Source organism: Pseudophryne corroboree, chromosome 1 (genome assembly GCF_028390025.1).
Source record: "Pseudophryne corroboree isolate aPseCor3 chromosome 1, aPseCor3.hap2, whole genome shotgun sequence".
NCBI lineage: Eukaryota > Metazoa > Chordata > Amphibia > Anura > Myobatrachidae > Pseudophryne > Pseudophryne corroboree.
Window position 1 is genome coordinate 973764699 of NC_086444.1, and position 20313 is coordinate 973785011.

General features: G+C 44.0%; 1 protein-coding gene across 1 annotated transcript; it reads left to right on the forward strand.

The window, feature by feature from the left end:
• Window positions 1–307: 307 nt before the first annotated feature.
• Window positions 308–14649, forward strand: FGG (fibrinogen gamma chain). Its single transcript, XM_063920512.1, has 10 exons — window positions 308–456; window positions 734–781; window positions 1158–1341; window positions 1470–1557; window positions 2759–2889; window positions 4861–4994; window positions 7163–7347; window positions 7993–8270; window positions 10295–10461; window positions 14480–14649. Exons 1-10 carry the CDS (start codon window positions 388–390, stop codon window positions 14492–14494), a joined length of 1299 nt encoding a protein of 432 aa, XP_063776582.1. The 5' UTR covers window positions 308–387; the 3' UTR covers window positions 14495–14649.
• Window positions 14650–20313: the final 5664 nt, after the last annotated feature.

Genomic DNA, 20313 nt, shown 5'->3' on the forward strand with positions numbered 1-20313 from the left:
TTTCAAGAACAAATGTTTTAATCCTGGAACCATTCTGACCTTACTGCATTAGTGTCAGTGGTGCCTGGAATACGTCGAAATGCTCTGAACCCAACAACCAGTCACAAATTGTGCAAGTCCCTGAAATTTGTCAGTAAAGAGTTAAAGTCCAATGATGTTAATGTTCACTGGCTTTTAGGTGACTAATGTCCTCTTCTTCTGAGGGTCATCACCTCTTTAGCTCCACCCTTTGGCCCCTTTACTTTGACCTTTGGACAACTCATTGTACCTGTCTGCAGTGCTTAATGCTGGTCAGTGAGATGACATAAAACAGCAGCACCCTCCAGGCTTCACTTCATTTGTGAGCTATCCAACCAAGCAAGTGCAGGACAGAAAGGACCTGCTGCAATGGCACGATTATACCAGCAGGGAGTACTGTTGCTCCAGTCTATACTCCTCTTCTCAAGCACTTCTTCTGTGAGTACTGTACTAAGAAAGACACATTATTTTTACACAACTATTGCGGTTTTGTGGTCAGTTGTCAAGAAATCCTGCTTTAATTTGACATAGAAGTCAGGATTTTGTAGGGTTAGCTTTCGGTATGGCAGAGCGGAGTAAATGAGGCTTTATAAGTGAATGTATTCTAGTACAGCTTTGTTTCTATAACATTTTAGTAGAAAATAGACCATGAAAGACCAAATGCAGATTAATCCTCCTAAGCCCCCTTATAATATATTACCTACTTTTTTTGCAGGCCCTCGTACCAAACACAGATAACTGCTGCATCTTAGATGAACGATTTGTAAGTAGTAAATGTCATTTAAGTGTTGATGTTTTTATTTTTATTTTAGTAAAAGCCTAAGGCAGTGGTTCCCAAACTTTCTTGAGTTTTTTTATTGATAAATTTGGAAAAAATATATTAAATTATGTGAACTGTGGCATCCTTATGTTCAGTTATGTGGTGGTGTACAGTTTTACTTCTAATTGTCCACATGTTTTATGACTGGTAGCCATTAGCACTGGTTTTGCCTATCACTTTGACCATAAATAATTGGATTTGGTCTTGGACCACCAACCCAAGGTCCCCTGCAAAAGCCTTGCGGCACCCCAGGGTCCGGGAACTACTGGCCTAAGGTGTAAGGAAAATTTTTAATGTCTTTTCTAATCTCTATTTGTAGGGGGAATATTGTCCAACCACATGTGGGGTTTCAGACTTCTTAACCAAATACCACTCAGAAATAGATGTCCAGTTGGAGCACTATGAAAGGCTTTTAGGCCAAGCACATAACGATACAAGTGAGACTATTATAATTGTGAGAGACATGGGAGGAACTGGCTCAAAGCCTGCAACAGGCCAACAAGGTAGGAAACAGCAACTGGCCAGTAATGTTTGTGGATATTACTAATGAAACATCTGCTTGCATACAGATGACTATAGACATAAATAACTCAGCACATATTTATTCTTTATGTTCATTTTTGTTTATTAGTTTACGACCCTACTCAGAAGTCTAGAAGCATGTTGGATGAAATTACCAGATATGAACAGACGGTTACAAAGAATGAGCAATATATACAGTAGGTAGTGCATAAGGATGAAGCTTAGTGTGCTGTGCGGAAAACTCTCCACTGTTCACAAAGTCACAAATGAGACCATAACAAAGGTTTCGACCAGCTCCTGGTTCACCCTTATTTATGGTGGTTTCAAGGCTTTCTGGAGATATATTCAGCTCCGTGTGGATTTATGATCATCATAGTGCAGAATAGATCACAACTAGCCTCAGAATCATTAGGCAGCCTCTACCCCTCAAGTATCTGGGATTACAAGAATACAACGCATCATACAGTGGATACAGAAGAACGATCGGACACATTTCCTGATATTTTAGAGGCAGACATAATCCTGCTACTTTATTAAATTAGCAAATTAAATTGATTGCATTTCTTTTGAGATAAGTTTATAAATTAAACAAATGTTCTCAATAGCAAAAGTAAGCTATGAAAAAGTTATTCATTTATAGTTAATCTTTCAAATGTCCAGTTTTATAAAATCACCATCCAGGGGTGTATCTAGGGGTCCAAGTGCCCCTGGCAAAGTAAGGAACTGGCGCCTCCCCCACTCAGGGACACAGAGGGGGGAGGGACAGATAGGCTGAGGTCAGGAACACTTAGGGGGAATTACAGGGAGGGACCATGAAGGGGGAGTTACAAGTAGGCTGAGGTCAGAGAGATTGAGGGACAATTACAGGGAGGCTGCGGGCAGAGGCACTGAGGGGGAATTACAGGGAGGTGCGAGCAGGGATAGACCATGCAGGGCAGCTATGGTACTGGCTGGCATTTGGCGGCAGACTGCATGGGATGTGGGAAGGGGAACGGATGAGGTAGAGGAGGTGCATCACTCCCTTACCTTTCCCGGAAGTGCCCCGCTCCCCAGCTATATTCACCTTCATGGTGACTGCAGTCACAGTGAGTGTCAGAGTGTAACACGCATCTGAGAGTCCGTCTGGCATCACCCGCTACAGGAGTGTGCGGACTGCAGATGTGTGGATTCGGCAGTTGACGAGCACTGCTAAGGGGTGTTCTCAGTGAGAACTACTATTTCATTCTACCCCCTGGTGTAGGTGGCACAGCCGGGTAGCGCCCCCCTTGGCTGACCCCCTTGCAAGTGCCATCCTGGCTAATGGGTAGATACGCCCTTGTACACCATCTATCAGACTTTACTTTGTATTTAGAAAAGGAAAGTGGCATCCACCCTAATCATGTGCCTCTTTTGTCACAGAGAGCTGCAAGAAATACTGAACTCAAATACACAGAAAATGTCAGTGCTGAAACAGAAGATATCGCAACTAGAAACACAATGCCAGCAGCCATGCAAAGACACTGTGCAAATACAGGAACTAACAGGAAAAGGTATTTAATCAGGGGTCATTGGTAAGAGAGTAAGACTATGAAAGCTATTTGTTCTCTGGTTTTGTGTAAGAATGTATAACTGCCCGTGATCATGTGTTACTTAGAATTATGTGAGGAACTATACCCAGTGGTATCACTAGAGGGGGGCAGGGGGTGCGGGCGCTCCTGGGTGTCACCCTCCAAGGGGTGACACCAAATGTCCGTCCACTCCTCACTGACAGGAGCAAGGTGCTGCACTGTAACATTACGTGCAGCACTCGGCTCGTGCAAGTGAAAGAGGTGGCAGTGCAGTCAGTCAACAATCTCTGGGGGCAGCCGAGCATCCCCAGGACCTCAGGAGTGATGACAATGGGGGTTGTGCTGCATGCCACGCCCCCTTTTTGTTAGCGCATGCCAGAGATCTTATTGCACACTGGGTCTCACAGGGCAAAGGGGCGCTCCTGTAGTTACTACTGGTTTTATGTAGGATTATGTGGGGACATATATTTACCCCCAATCTCGTGTTGGTTAGAATTATGTGGGAAAGTACAGTACTGTACAACTGCCCTGATTGTGTGTTACTGAGAATTATGTGGGGAACTATACCCAGTGGTATCACTAGAGGGGTGCAGGGGGTGCGGGCACTCCTGTATGTCACCCGCCGAGGGTGACTGTATACTGTACAACTGCCCCTGATTGTGTGTTACTGAGAATTATGTGGGGAAGCACAGTTACCGCTGATTTTAGTATTATAAAGAAAAGTTTAACTGCCCCTCCTTTTCTGTTACTTACACATATATGGGTAACTATAACTGCCCCTCCTTTTCTGTTACTTACACATATATGGGTAACTATAACTGCCCCTCCTTTTCTGTTACTTACACATATATGGGTAACTATAACTGCCCCTGTATTTGTGTTACATACAATTATGTGGGAAAGTATAGTGGCCCCAGATTTCACAATGCTTAGAATTAGGTAAGAAAATGTAACTGCCCCTGATAATGTGTCACTAAAGATTAACTGGTGAAGTATATCTGCCACTAACCCAGCTTAAAGGTGCCCGATTTTGACTACACAATTTCCCTTGAACTCCCCCGGATCCCAGAAGCACCAATATTGTCTATACACACGGTGCAATTTTGTCTATGTGCAATTTTGTCTATGGCCGTTTTTGACTATACTTTGTACTAGATTGTACACTATATAGTCAAAATCATAAGGTTACAATGCACCGTGTGTATGCACCTTAAGAGTTGCAGCAACAGGCAGACCCTGTTGTTATACCACTTACCCTTTTTTTTTGGAATAAGACTCATTCAAAATACTGTATGCCACCCATGATGTAGCTGTATTTTGTTCGGGGGGGTTGAGCAATTTTTTTATGTCCAGTATTGGTTGCCATGGGCAACTTCTCCACTGGCTCACTTCTTTTCTCTTTGCACTGCTTCATGAATAGATCCCATTGTTAGTATTAAAGCTGCATTGAGTTGTAAGAGATGGCCTGCTTGAACTGGGTAAGAACGAGGAACCAATTTCCGCAGCAACACACAACCATACTCTTCAGTTAAGGCTGTGAGATGAACCATGAAGCCCCAACAAAAATTACTGCATGGGCAGACCACGTGGCTCTTTGAATTGCATCCTGAGTATGGTGAATCCACGGTACCTGGGAACCTGGGAGTGGTGCTTTACATTATCATTAATGACCAGTGGCAGTTCCATATTTGGGTCTGCAGTACAGTCCAAAATTAAAATGGGGGAGCCACACCAACTGCTGCCATACATCGCTGGCCGTAAATCAATGGCAGTTGATGTTGCTCCTCTATTTGAATTTTGAAATGCACTGCAGCCCCACCTCTGGTGCCGCCACTGAGTATGACCTAGATCCATTACACCTATCTGACCACTCCTCTACTGTGGTCATAATATTTCACAGCAATCTTAATGTGGAAGTAGTATGGCTATCAAGAAAATGAATTTGTTTTACAGATTGTCAAGAAGTTGCTAACAAAGGAGCACGAGTAAGCGGCCTCTACTTCATCAAACCTCTGAAAGCCAAGCAGCAGTTCCTGGTTTACTGTGAAATTGAACCATCCGGCAGTGCATGGACTGTTTTACAAAGAGTAAGTGTCTGTGGATTGTGTCAAAGCCAAAAAGACAGTTTTGTAAACACAAAAAGCATGTGTCCTAAGCAGGACAGCTTGCCTTAGAAGCAAAGTGGAGATGTCCATCTATACTACATTAAGATAAAATCACTCTCGCCAACTAGCAGAATAGCTGGGGTTTGATGGTCCTAACCTGGCCTAGGAAACACCTACCCCAGAACATCTGAAGTGGCAGAAGAATTTGGAATGTCTCTTCTGCCGATGGCCCTCATTCCGAGTTGTTCGCTCACTAGCTGCTTTTAGCAGCATTGCACACGCTAGGCCGCCGCCCTCTTGGAGTGTATCTTAGCTTAGCAGAATAGTGAACGAAAGGTTAGCAGAACTGCTACTAAATAATTCCTTGCAGTTTCTGAGTAGCTCCAGACCTACTCCTAGATTGCGATCACCTCGGTCTATTTAGTTCCTGGTTTGACGTCACAAACACGCCCTGCGTTCGGCCAGCCACTCCCCCGTTTCTCCAGCCACTCCTGCGTTTTTACCTGGCACGCCTGCATTTTTTAGCACACTCCCTGAAAACGCCAAGTTGCCGCCCAGAAACACCCACTTCCTGTCAATCACACTACAATCACTCGAGCGTTGAAAAAACGTCACTCGAGCTTGTGTAAATCTCCAAAGTTTTGTGTAAAATTACTGAACGCATGCGCATTTTCCACCTAATCGCTGCGTTGCAAAAAACGGCAACGAGCGAACAACCGATACCTCTTGTGTTACGAGCAAATGACAACTACGTAGTCATATGTTCTTGTCAGATTGTTAGTAACGTCTATTTCTAATTTCCACCCCTTCTTTATGAGTGACTCAGCAGACTCTCCTTACATTATATATATATATATATATATATTATATATATATATAATAATTATTTTTTGACACATTCCAGCACTCACCCTTCATGGATTATAAGTAAAAGAAAACTCTGGTGCCCTCAGAATCACAATGCTACATGAGCACTGTTACTTACATACAATCACACTGCTGCAGCACTCAGATGCAAGAAAAGACATAAGGCAGGTCATTGTTTGTCATTGTATATAATATATATATATATTTATATACGGTCGAGTCACATTATTATGACCACCAGCTAATAGCCAGAGTAACCGCCATGTGCAGCACGTGCAGTAGCTAGATGGGCTGAACTGACGTTTAAGACACACATCTGGTAGCTCCCAGGTTCATGTTGACAGTGAGCTGCTCCACTGTAACATGTCGGTCGGCCCTCACGCACCTTCGTAGCCAATGTTCACCTCTTACATCAATGACACGGTGCTCTGCAGTTTCCGCATCGATTATTCACAATGGTGCCAGTTGTCCAGTTACGATACAGCTTCACCACCGCAACACGCGAACAGTTCACAAACTGCTGTGTTTCAGAAATACTGCTACCCTTGGCCCAAAAGACGATAATCATTCATTTTTGCAACTCTGATAAATCTCCCCTTTTACCCATGACAGCAACTAGTGATATGTGTGCAGACGGCCTATCGCACACCTTATATATTCACCAAGCCAGGGCTCGACAAGTGACGTACTTCATGGGTTCCACGCTGCCGACGTCAAATGTAGGAGGTGGTCATAATAATATGACTCGACCGTGTATGTATATATCATATAAAATATAAACTTTGAGGCTGATGCAGAGTTAAATTGCTCTGGGATTGCGTACACAAAATGCGTATAGTTGGCTGTATGCAAAGATGTATGCATTTCTGTAACCGGACTGCCCCGATCCGTATGCTTAACTTTACACCATTATCACTATCAGTGCACATTTACACCATCTGCACCATCCCTATTCTTGGTACCAATGTCTGCTCCGCTCCAGAGCATACCGTTTATTTGTGATAGAGCTGTAAAACACTGTTGCCCTTTTGACAATATGATATGTATTTTAGTTTTTTTCTAATATAATATGAATCAATTCTCAAATGTTTTCCTATTTGTGAAGTATGAGAACATTTCTCAACTCTGAGCTGATCATAGATACAGTACTGTATGCTTGTACGCAAGACTACACTGACTATAGTGATAGACAAATACTAGCACCTAATAGTGCAGATGGATGCTCACTTGCATGACATGTAGCAATAATATATCCTACAGATCGTTTATTTCCTTTTTCCCAGAGACTTGATGGCAGTGTGGACTTTAACAGGAACTGGATCCAGTACAAGGAAGGATTTGGATATTTGTCCCCAACCGACACCACAGAGTTTTGGCTGGGTAATGAAAAGATTCACCTAATCACCACCCAGAGTACTATTCCATATGTTCTACGGGTAGAGCTGGAGGACTGGAGCGGTCAGAAGAGGTAAAGAAATGCTAACACTGACATCTGTGGTTTCATTGCAGAGGAACTGTGCATCAATGTAACAAACACATATTATAAATGAATGTCCCTGTAGAACAATAATACAGTGAGTGTAATTGATAAAAAGAGTGGGTGGAAAATAGGGTGGTCCAGAATGAGCAAGAGAGAGAGAGAGAGAGAGAGAGAGAGAGAGAGAGAGAGAGAGAGAGAGAGAGAGAGAGAGAGAGAGAGTGTGTGTGTGTGTGTGTGTGTGGAGAGAGAAAGAGAGAGAGAGGGGGGGGGTTTGATAGCATTTAATTACATTTAAATATGTAAATTACAGTATAGCATGGTTCCAGTTAACTTCAGCATTGTTTTAATTACATAACGTTTTTCTAGGCATATTTATAAAATGTTGGATCCTAGACCCAATAGTTATAATTTCTTATCACCGCTATTAAGAAATGAATGATCTCCCAAATACTCCTGCGGTATTTAAGAAGTGAAGAGATCACATTGGATACATTATACAAAACTACTGTAGTTGTGATGGATAACTTTCTTAAGCAAAGGATAGAGAATCATCTATTACATATTGTGGCCCAAATACAGCCATGAGAATGAATCTAGCTGTAAAATGATAATTATCTTTATTTGTCTATTTAGCACAGCAGACTATAACACATTCAGAGTAAATCCTGAAAAGGACAATTACCGGTTGACCTATGCTTACTTCCTTGGCGGTGAGGCTGGTGATGCACTTGATGGCTTTGATTTTGGAGATGATCCCAGCGACAAGTTCTTTACCTCCCATAATGGCATGCAATTCAGTACCTTTGACAAAGACAATGACAAATATAACGGAAACTGTGCTGAACAAGATGGCTCTGGATGGTGGATGAACAGATGTCATGCCGGTCATCTCAATGGCAAATATTACCAAGGTAATATTATTAAATACGTAAAGCCTCTATAAGCACTTGTGTTGTTAAACAACATGTACACATCTCTATCTATCTATCTATCTATCTATCTATCTATCTATCTATCTATCTATCTATCTATCTATCTATCTATCTATCTATCTATCATTAACTGTATCTATCTATCATTAACTGTATCTATCTATCTATCTATCTATCTATAAACATATATATATATATATATATATATGTGTGTGTGTGTCAGTATATAAGAATATATACAAATTTCTAAGAGCCGCAACCAGACAGTGGAAAAAGCAGTAGTGATGCTGGCTCCTTGTTTCTCTATGTACATGATCGCAGCTGAAAGGAAATACACGCCTCAAAAAAATGCATGCCTCAAAAATGGCTATGTCACACCTGTGTTTTTGCCCCCACTCCCACTTAACTCCCCCAGAAGGTCCCTTCCTGTCAATCACTCTGCATACAAAATGTCAGTGCGAACCCAATTGCAAAGGTACCTTGGTGTGTGCACAGTATGATCGCATCACATGTGAGGTCTACTGATAATCACTCTGTTGCTAAAACGTCGACATTGCATACAAACATGAATTAGGCCCCCAGTCAGGGGTGTAGCGAGGGTGGCTCCGGTGGAGCGCGAACTCCGGGCGCCCAAAAAGTTAGAGGGCGCGCTGCGGCCCACTACCCCCCATTCCTGTGGGCCACTGTGCTGGCAGCTGCAGAGCAGGAGGAGAACCAGAGGGGGTGCACACTGGCTCGGAGACTAGGTAGGGAACAGGGCAGGCCAGAGGTGATAGCGGAAGAGACTGACAGCTCTGCCCACCCTCTTTATAGTGCTGTGAGGCAGCAATGCTAACCATTAATCCGTCGATACTGCCATGCCCCTATAATGTTGTTGCAAGCCTTCAGCACGCACTGAGCCTATTTTAAACATGGGGGACACCCAAAGGAAACTTTTGCCCTGAGCTCCACAATGTCTGGAACCAGCCTTGTCACCAATTTAGGACTTTTAAATATTGTTTCTTTTCAAATGTAACATGCACCCAGATGTTGGCTAGGAACCCAATTCAGTACAGGGGTAGGGGGTACCAAAACATGCCCTTACTCCGGGCACCATGGTGCTTAGCTACACCTCTGCCTCCAGTTACTATTCTAAATTCCCTACCAAACACAACACACTATGGGGCAGATGTATTAAGCCTAGAGAAGGGATAAAGAAGTGATAAAGCAGTTATAAGTGCATGGTGATAACACACCAACCAATCAGCTCCTAACTGTCATTTTTCAAATCCGTAATGATTGGCTGGTACATTATCACCTTGCACTAAATCACTACTTTATCCCTAATTTAGGTTAATACATCTGCCCGATTGATCCATTTTTGTCAGAAGCCAGTTAACTTACCAGTATGTTTTTGGACTTTCTGTGAGGAAACCAGAGCACCTACAGGAAATCCACGTATACAAAAGAGAACATACAAACTCTACACCCATGTAACTTTTGTAGGAGTCAACCCAGTTCTCCAGTTCTATCAATATGCTAGCCACTGTGCTACTGTGAGAACATTTTCTTTTACATTCTTTACATTAAATAATGAAAGACCACTAGTCAGGCACTGACCACAGTGTTTGAAGAGAGAATATCCAATTTGTATTGTAGGTAAACAACTTTAGCAATGCATATTCTTTTCATCTAATGTTTCCGTCATGGAGATAAATAAAAAAATAATATGTCCATCTATACTGACTCCGTGGGGTATATGTAATAGGGTCCGAGTTTGCCGGAGGTGCGGGATGTTGGCCGAGAATGGATGTATTTTTAAAGTGGCAATCATTTGCAAGGCAAAACCAACCTGGGTTTGCCTTGTAATTGATTGCCACTTTAAAAAATACCGCCATTCTCGGCAAACATCCCGCACCTCCAGCAAACTTGGACCCTATTACATGTACCCCCATAGATCTACTCAGGTGATGTAGTGTGAAACTAGACTACTAATAACTGGTTTTCTCTGTGTTCCCCTGAAGGTGGTACTTATTCTGAGGCTGATCATCCAGATGGCTATGACAATGGTATTATTTGGGCAACATGGCGCAGCCGATGGTACTCAATGAAGAAAGTATCAATGAAAGTCATCCCTTTCAATCGATATGGAACAGAAGATGGACAGTTTCAGGAAACAAAGGGACAAAAGGTCGGATCTGATCGCCGAGGAGATTTCTAAAATGACATGATATCAGCATTTATACTTCTCCACCATACCTCATGTATTTCACTAGATCATGTTTACAACTCAGATCTTCATTTTATATAAAGAATTATTTTACTATTGACAATACTGTGTGGATTCTGTCATGGAAAATACACAAACACTGTGATATTTACTGTTGTTACTAGTATTTGATTCCTGGAATAACAATAAGTACAGTCATGGAGGGTACACACTTAGTGATATAGTAAATGGTATAGCTAATTTTCCCCCTCCTGAGTGATATTGTTTAGTATATCGCCCAGTGTGTATGCAGCTGATGACAGCCGACGCGCGGCCCCATGGAGTCGGCCATACATGCAGTTCAATTTGGATTCGTCGTCCAAAGCTGCATGTACAGCCCGGCTGCAGCATGACGTCACTGTGTGATATCGCTTGCGATAACACACAGTGTGTATGCCCACCGTCAGACAGCCCGGGCCGGGAGGGGACACACTAGACAACGTCGCTTACGGAGCACATTGCCTAGTGTGTACTCACCTTAACAGGTCTACCTACACATTTTAAAGTGACTGTCACTTGACTATGGACCTAATTCAGACCTGATCGTCATCGTAGATGTTAATCAGTCACACAGACATGCGCCCAGCACAGGGCTAGTCCACCCCGCATGTCAGGCCCGACCCCCCCGCACACATACAAAAGCATTGCACAGCGGCAATGCTTTTGTACCTGAAGAGTAGCTCCCTACCGGCGCAGCTCCTGCGCACTGGCAGGGAGCTACTCGTCACTGTGAGCGTCGCAGCGGCTGTGTGCGACGTAACGCAGCTGCCACGACCCGCCCCTCTATGGTCCGGGCTTGCCTGCATTGCCCGGAATGCGCCCCCAAAACGGCAGCCAAACACCGCCGGACCACCGCCTCCCGCCCAACGAATGCTTCTGCCTGTCAATCAGGCAGAGGCGATCGCAGGGCTGAGACGGCCGTTGGCTGTCTGGCATGCGCCGGCGCACTGCGGCGCCGTTGCATGCGCATTTCAGACCTGATCGGCAGCTGTGCGAAAACGCACAGCACCGAACAGGTGTAAATTAGGCCTATAATAAATCAACAAGTACACAAATATACAGGGTGAGGCAAAAACACTCCCAAATTTTAAAGGTTAACAACAAAGGCATGGTAAATGCTATTCACAATGTTAGTACATAATGTAAAAGTGCATGGAATGCAGTTTATTTCTAATTGGTTCTGAATATGATATCATCAGTTCTTGGCATATAGCAGCCTTCAGTTCATTAATGGTTCTTGGTTGACGTTGTAGACCTCAGCTCTCAGATGGCCCCGTTGGTTGTGTAGTAATCCTTTTGTGTAGCTGATGAGGTTTGTTTTTTCCACTCAGTAATGAAAATTCTGCTTGTTAATGTAGCCAGACAAAAGAAAGTGAGCTTGCAGTGATAACTTCGAAAATGACCCACTGACTGACTAAAAATGTGTACTGTATCATGAATGAAGGACACCATCTGGACAACGGGCTTAATTCAGATTGGATTGCTGCAGCGGCAGCGATCGCAGTCTGAAGCCCTTTGGGGAGCGAGCTCGCGCAGCGGGCGCACTGCACCTGCACACCCCGGGAGGCCCAGTGTTGTCCTAGAGCCACTCCTTTGATATCTTGGCTGTGTGCTTAGGGTCGTTGTCCTGCTGAAAGATGAACTGTCGCCCCAGTCTGAGGTCAAGAGCGCTCTGGAGCAGGTTTTCATCCAGGATGTCTCTGTACATTGCATTAATCTTTCCCTCTATCCTTACTAGTCTCAATCAGGCAGGGCTGCGATTGCCTCTGTCTGATTGACAGGGGCGGGAGGGGGCACGCCAATGGCGTTAGAACGCCATTGGTGGGGCGCGGCCCGGACAACGCAGGGGGGCGGGCGGCAGATGTGTGATGTCAAATGCTGTGACCTGGCGGCTAACTGCCTAGCTACTCAGCGGGTGCAAAAGCATCGCCTGCATGTGATGCTTTCGCACTCGTAAGGGGGAGCAGGACCTGACATGCGGGGCAGAGTAGCCCTGTGCTGGGTGTCCCCCCGCGTGTCTAAGTAACTGATCATAGATGTACTAAATTTAGCACATCTACAATCAGATCTGAATCACCCCCAATATCATAATCATAACCAAAAGAAAAGAAACTGCATTCCATGCACTTCTAGATCATGTACAAAAACTCTGAATAACACTTACCATGCTTTTGTTGTCAACCTTTAAAATTTGGGAGGTTTTTTTGCCTTGCCCTGTATTATATACAATTGCTGGCTCATCTATCTGGCAGTTACTCGCTTACTTGTTTTAAATTCTTCCATGGGAAGCAAAATGTAATTGTCATCCAAGCCTGAATGCGCAGACGTAGCTTAAGCTATCCCAAAGGAATTTAGCTAATTGTAAGCCATCTGATTTTAATTAACACTTAAGAATTACAGTTTAGCTAAGCCCTTATACAGGAGCACATTTAGGGGGAGATGTACTAAGCAGTGAAAAAAGTGGAGAAGTGAACCAGTGGAGAATTTGCCCATGGCAACCAATCAGCACTGAACTAACATTTATAATTTACATACTATATAATTATACAGAGCAGCTGCCATGGGCAACTTCTCCACTGGCTCACTTCTCCACTCTTTTCACTGCTTAGTACATCTTCCTCTGAGTCAGACCACGCATAGGCACAACATTACTGGTCTCCTACACGCCCCAAACCCCCAGTTTTATAATTTTCATTATTAGGTTATGTGGGAAATTGGAAACAATGTGTAGAATATACTCTATGAGTTATATTATGTATAATAAATATATTACATAATACTTACCTGATAACTAGACCTAAAGCTTTCAGTTGAAGAGCTGCTCAGGCAGTACAGCAGCAGTAAAGCCCAGTACTCACGGGCCGATCAAGGAGAGATGCGTGCTGAGCGAACCGCTCAGCACACATCTCTCCTGCCGCTCAGCACAGCGCGATCTGTGCTGAGCGTGCGGGGGGAGACGGGGGGGCCGCTCACTTCACCCAGCGGGTGAAGTGAGCGACCCGCTAGATTGGCCTGCATGCAGGCCAATCTAGCAGCGGCGATAGCGATGTGCGGGGCCGCGCATCGCTATCGCCGAGGGGGCTACACACGGAGCGATCCTGCCGATATTCTAAGCAATCTAGTCAGATTGCTTAGAATATCGCTCCGTGAGTACCCCCCTTTACAGGTAACAGCAGGCTGCCTGTCACATACACATCATGTCACTGCTGGCTCTGCCGCCTTTATGTCGGCTAATTCTGATGTCTCCAGGCAGAAAAGGCAGCTCCATCCTCATCTCACACAAACATTTTCCATAAGTCATAATGACAAAAAAAAGGAATAATTTGGCATCCGGCCTTGCCCCATCAGGCCAGCAGCTTACTAGGGTTCTGGTGTAGGTGGACTGCTGTACTGCCCCCAACTAGTGGGGCCCCTAGGCACATGTCTCACCTGCCTAGTGGGAAATCCACCACTGCCCATAAATAACTTCTGTGATAGCCTAAGTCAATCCATTAGTAACAATCTGCATGTTGGTAATGTAGTAACTCATTGATTTGTTACTTGCTGTCAGTTTAGTTGGTTAAAACAATGATATTCCACTGCCAGAAGTGCATGTTAAACTGACTTTAGAAGACTCTGCGGAGTAAAATACACACATAATTGTCACATTTAATTGCTTCTACCATAAGTACAATGCAATATGATCTGTAAGCAAATGTATTGTTATTAGCTATTCCGTCACATCACATAATTGTCAGCTGAAATAATCCTTTAGTAGGAGCTACTGTAAGAGGTAAAGGTTAATGAAAACCCTACCTATTGTATATAAGCACTATACATTGTGATAGTGGTACTTCCCTGTAAGTACTATGCCTTTGTAAGTGCTCACTGAATCCACGTTTTCTGTTTCTTGTCTAGCTCAGAATACAATATGTTAATATGTTGTTCTCTTTCATTGTAGGGTGGAGACATTTAAATTGACAAATTTAAATAAAAGCACAAGATTTTTGGGATACGGAATGTTGCAGATCTTTGCAGTCTGTTAAATTGCACTATGTCCAGTAGAAAAAAAACCCACATTAAATAACATTTAAAAAAATTAAAATAAAGTCTTTATATTTTGTTCCAAAAGGTTTTATGGTTCTATATCATTTTTTCAGCAATGGTTCATCTGTTTTTAACCTATACATTACAGGTATAATTGAAATAGGGTGGATGTTACCAGGCTATACAGAGATAGGCAACATGAGTCACAGTGGAACTACACATGCCAGAATGCACTGCCAGTTTTAGCATCCATAGCAGCTAAACTGTGGCAGGTCATGTTGGGATAAGTGGCAGGGCTGTATCAAGTCACTCTGGGATATGTGACAGGGCATGCTGGGATATGTAGTTCCACAACAGCTGAAGTGCCACACCCCTGGAATATAGTATGCTCCATATTTCACCATGAGACATCTTTAATGCTTTGACTGGCAATACTGTACCATTTATTAAAAGCACAGTTTTATCATTCAGCCTTTCTTTTGTGATTTTCAGTCATGACAATACATCTGCACAGAATAGGCTCATTTTGTTGACTCTAGATAATAAGCAGCTCTAGCATTCTCAGAGTAAATAAAGAGCAGCTTTCACAACAACCAAACTGCCTGAAGATATACAGATATGGCTGAAAAGCACAGAATGACTGCAGAAATTCATGTTATTACAATGCTGCATAAGGGATTGTACAAGTCCTAGGCTCCTGAATATGGAAAGCCATTTTAAAAGAAAGCAAAAAAAAATAAAAAAATAAAAATAACATGACATGAATAACTTTTACAGGGTTTTACAGCTAGCAAATTGGGGTCAGATGTAAACCCTCACATTTTTGTTATACTTGCCTGATCTTTATTCAAGCATGTAACATAAACTCAGGAGTGGTTCTAGGCGCGGGCAAGCCAGGCCTGTGCCCGAGGCACTGCAGGCGCGGCCGCAGTCACCCTGCACCCCGCAATCCCTGGCTGCAGAAGGCGTCGTGTGGGCGTCCACTGCGGCCGGCACTATTGTCAGACGCTAGAGGTCCCAGCAGGGCTGGTGAGTATTGAGTAGGTTTTTTTGTGTGTGTGTGTGTGTGTGTGTAAGCGGCGCTGCTAGGGGGCATAACTACAGGGGGCACATCTACTGGGGGCAAATCTACAATGGGCACATCTACTGGGGGCAAATCTACTGGGGGCACATCTACTGAGGGCACAACTACTGGGGGCACATCTAATGTGGGCACAACTACTGTTGCCACACCTGGTAGTGTAATGTGACTGACGGGCACTACTGTGTGGTGTAATGTGACTGACGGACACTACTGTGGTGTAATGTGAATCAGTACTATTCTGTGGCCACGTCCCTTTCCTATGAAGCCACGCCCCCATTTTTGCCTCTTGCCTGTCGGAGGGAAGGGGGGGGGGGGAGCACCAAAGGAGACTTTCGCCCTGGATGCCACAAGGTCTAGATCCGGCCCTGCATAAACTGTCCAGCATATGTGTAGATTTTTTTGTAAATAGCAGGGCAATCTGGTTTGCTCATTTTCCTTATTAATAGCTTCATTCTCAGGCCAGATGTCTGTATATACTAAATTTCTTTATGTTTATGTCCATATCCTTGTTTTTCAGCCACATACTCTAGAAGTTTACTGAAGCCTCCTTTAGGGAGATTAGAGAGCACTAATCAAGATAAATATTACACATAGATTATTTTAGGTTAAAGAAAAGTACGTTTAACTTACTGTATAAGAGCTGATGCAGAATTTTGTGCAAGTTGGCTATAATTACACCTGCATTGGGTACACAAAAAGAGGTTAGTCTACACCGGCGCTGGACAGTGAAGGCAGCAAACGAAAATCTTCCAGTGTTATCAGGACTGGAAACAACAAGGAATATACTACAAAGAGGTGATATTCAATCTGCGCCAAACAAAAGAAGGGTAACGAATACTTATATTGCGGGTAGTCCTTATATGATTTCAAAAGTCCCAATTTCTTATTTCTTTATAGTCACACGACTGTGCAGTCTCTTCCAAATGGATACCATATGTGAAAAAAAGAACATACAAAACAACCAATGTCACTGGCGTTTCTATTATGGGTGCAGTGTGTGCGGAGCACACGGGCCCCTGAGTCCAGAGGGGGCCCCCACCGCACATGCTGCACCCCTTTTCTAAATACTCACCCCTCCGGAGTCCCGCGGCGATGTCCACGGCGGTATTAAAATTCTGTGAAAATGGCCGCCGCGCCATTTTTCTTGAAATCTGCGCATGCGCAGTAGAGTCTGAGCGCTCTAGTGCTCAGACTCTTAGCACTGCCGGCAGAGAGGAGGGGGCCCGAACGGAGGAGGCTGCACCCGGGCCTCCTCCTCTCTTAAAGCGCCCCTGACCAATGTGCAGTATCGCTTTCTTAAAGTCTGGATGATAAGGATGGAAGTAAATGCAGTAGAAATCTTTTACTTCGTGAATATCAAATATTACGGGATCACCCAAAAAACGTGCAGCAGTCAGTAAGGATTGATGCTTATTCTTAGGCTTACATGAAACAATATGTTCTATACATATAAAGGTATCTTTGCTTCTCATATATCCCCAAATGGCATGATGGTAAATCTTACTTTAAAGATCAGGAGAAAGTCACGCTTACACGTGTGCTTACTTGTAACAGGTAGGATATATTCATGTAGCGGTTTCTTTTCATCCCCACACTTTCACTGATGTTTTTACAGATCCATGTCGATAGCTTGGGAAAAAACAAACAAAGAGTATCTCAGGCTTAATGGGCATCATTCATACCTATGCACCTTGTTATTCCAATTTTATGAATAAATGACTAGGTGTAGGACACACTTACATGTAAGCTTACTTGAAGTTAATGTGGTCAAATCCCGTAGCGTTTTCTTTTCCTCCCCACACAGGCAATGTTACTCCCAGAAAAACAACCGTGTTGTGATAAAAACAGTGTTTATTGGGTACAATAAAAATACATAAAAATAATGACTAAAAAATACACGAAAAGACACCAAATTGTAGTGGCCTGACCTGGGTGATGGACACTGAGGAAGACCAAACGAGTTGAAACGCGTTGGTGGAGTGTTTATTTTGGGACACCGGGACCTGAACCTGTGGCATCCAGCAAAGTGGTGAGAATAGATAGGCCCTTCTTGTTCTTTATCCACCCACCTGTGATTCTGTGTCCATCACCCAGGTAATATTTGATATTCACGAAGTAAAAGATTTCTACTGGATTTACTTCCATCCCTTATCATCCAGACTTTAAGAAAGCGATACTGCACATTATTCAGGGGCGCTTTAAGAGAGGAGGAGGCCCGGGTGCAGCCTCTTCCATTCGGGCGCCCTCCTCTCTGCTGGCAGCGCTGAGAGTCTCAGCACTAGAGCGCTCAGACTCTACTGCGCATGCACAGATCTCCGGGAAAATGGCGCGGCGGCCATTTTCCCTGAGATTTCTCTACTGCGCATGCGCAGAACTCTGTGAAAATGGCCACTGGGCCATTTTCACAGAGTTTTAATAACACCGTGGACATCGCCGCGGGACTCCGGAGGGGTGAGTATTTAGAAAAGGGGTGCAGCGTGTGCGGTGGGGGCCCCCTCTGGACTCAGGGGCCCGTGTGCTCCGCACACACTGCACCCATTATAGAAACGCCAGTGACATTGGTTGTTTTGTATGTTCTTTTTTTCACATATGGTATCCATTTGGAAGAGACTGCACAGTCGTGTGACTATAAAGAAATAAGAAATTGGGACTTTTGAAACCATATAAGGACTACCCGCAATATAAGTATTCATTACCCTTCTTTTGTTTGGCGCAGATTAAATATCACCTCTTTGTAGTATATTCCTTGTTGTTTCCAGTCCTGATAACACTGGAAGATTTTCGTTTGCTGCCTTCACTGTCCAGCGCAGGTGTAGACTAACCTCTTTTTGTGTGAACGCATCACAGTGTGGCACCACACATGCTGGGCAGCCTTGCCCTGTGCTGGGTGGCCCCCAGCATGTGCGTATATGGACGCAGATTTTGCTGCAGAAACAAGATCTGCGTTCATCTCTGAATAAGGCCCTCAGTATACAAGCAACTCTGCATAGCAGCAATTCTGTTGATATGCCCTTGCTAAACTTTGTGTGAAAGCTGTGAATGCTCACCTGGTTAATTGGAGATGTGACTCAGCATCACCCGTAGATACATGCCTTTGGCCAAGGAAAACGCACCATGAGAAAACATGCACGATGCATCCATAAACCTGACATGGTTCAAGCTTTTAGCAAAATGTTATTTTTTAAATTAACCAGTGAGCATTCTCTGCATTGAGACAATAGGCCTGATTCAGATTTGTAAGTAAAGCATAAAAAGCAAGTAACTTTGGAACAATCCATGTTGCCATGCAAGATGAGCAAATACATTTAGATATTTCCTGTGCAGGGAAAATAATGGCTCATTTTGCATGCAGCCCACAAATGTTACACAGCTATATTTTTAAACTGCTATTTAGATTTCAGTTTGACCACACCCCACCCAACTCTAATAGGCCCTACACACATGCCGATATTCTGAAAGATATGAACGATCTCGTTCATAAATGAACGAGAACTCGTTCATATCTTTCAGTGTGGAGACTCCAGCGATGAACGATGCGCGGCCCCGCGCTCGTTCATCGCTGATCTCCCGTCGGCTGTGCATGCAGGCCAATATGGACGATCTCGTCCATATTTGCCTGCACTTCAATGCAGCCGGGTGACGGGGGGATTGAAGAAACTTCACTCCCCCCGTCACTGCCCCCCCGCCGCCGGGTTGCTCGTCGGCCGTATCGGCCGTCGGGCACCTCGGCGGCGCATCGCCGAGTGTGTAGGGCCCCTAACTTTCTCTGCACGTTACATCTGCTCCACCTGCAGTGCAACACGGTTATGCCCAGTTGCTTGCTTTTTTGCTTTACTTACAAATCTGAATCAAGCCCAGTGCTGTCATGTTCTAAAATTTTACTGCAAGGCTACTGTACATGCATATCTTTAATCACATGTAATTCCAGACTTTTCTAATATGAAACTTGTAATTGATCTGTAATCAGTGTCGGACTGGAGCATGAAGGGCCCACCGGGGGTATGCAGTGGTAGGGGTCCATGATTAGAGTTGTGGCCAGCCTGCAAAGGGGGTATGGCCAGCCACCACAGAGGTATGGCTAACCATTATAGAGTACATGGTCTGGAATCCTTGATAATTTATATAGTAATTAATGCTAGTGCATGCATGATAATATGCCAGATTAATGGCAGCAATGTACTGTAGAGAATACATCATAATCCTGTGCAGTATAAGGTAACATATGTATAATATATAATTCAATTGCACAGTCTAGAACAGGCATTCCCAACCAAGGTCCTCGAGGCACACCAACAGTGCAGGTTTTAGTGATATCCAGGCTTCAGCACAGATGACTTAATTAGCAGCTCAGTTATTTTGATTTAACCATCTGTGCTGCAGCCTGGATATCACTAACTCCTGCACTGTTGGTGTGCCTTGAGGACCGTGGTTGGGAATGCCCGGTCAAGAACGTGATCCCTAGAGGAGGAGGGCCCCCCCAGGCAGTGGGGCCTGCCGGTGGTTTCCCCTGTATCCCTGTGGGCCAGTCCGAGCCTGTCTGTAATAGATCAATGTATAGAACATACTGTAGTGGGAAAAATATATTTTCTGCTTTTTTTTTTAACCATCCGTTTAAATGTAAAATACATGTAATCCTCACAAAATTAACAACATGTAACTTCAAA

What these genes read in the sequence shown, in the direction of transcription:
- FGG (XM_063920512.1), top strand. Translation starts at nt 388, where the DNA reads ATGGCACGATTATACCAGCAGGGAGTACTGTTGCTCCAGTCTATACTC. An exon ending in GCATCTTAGATGAACGATTT is followed by an intron (nt 782 to 1,157) that starts GTAAGTAGTAAA and finishes CTCTATTTGTAG; the next exon opens with GGGGAATATTGTCCAACCAC. An exon ending in GACTGGAGCGGTCAGAAGAG is followed by an intron (nt 7,348 to 7,992) that starts GTAAAGAAATGC and finishes TTGTCTATTTAG; the next exon opens with CACAGCAGACTATAACACAT.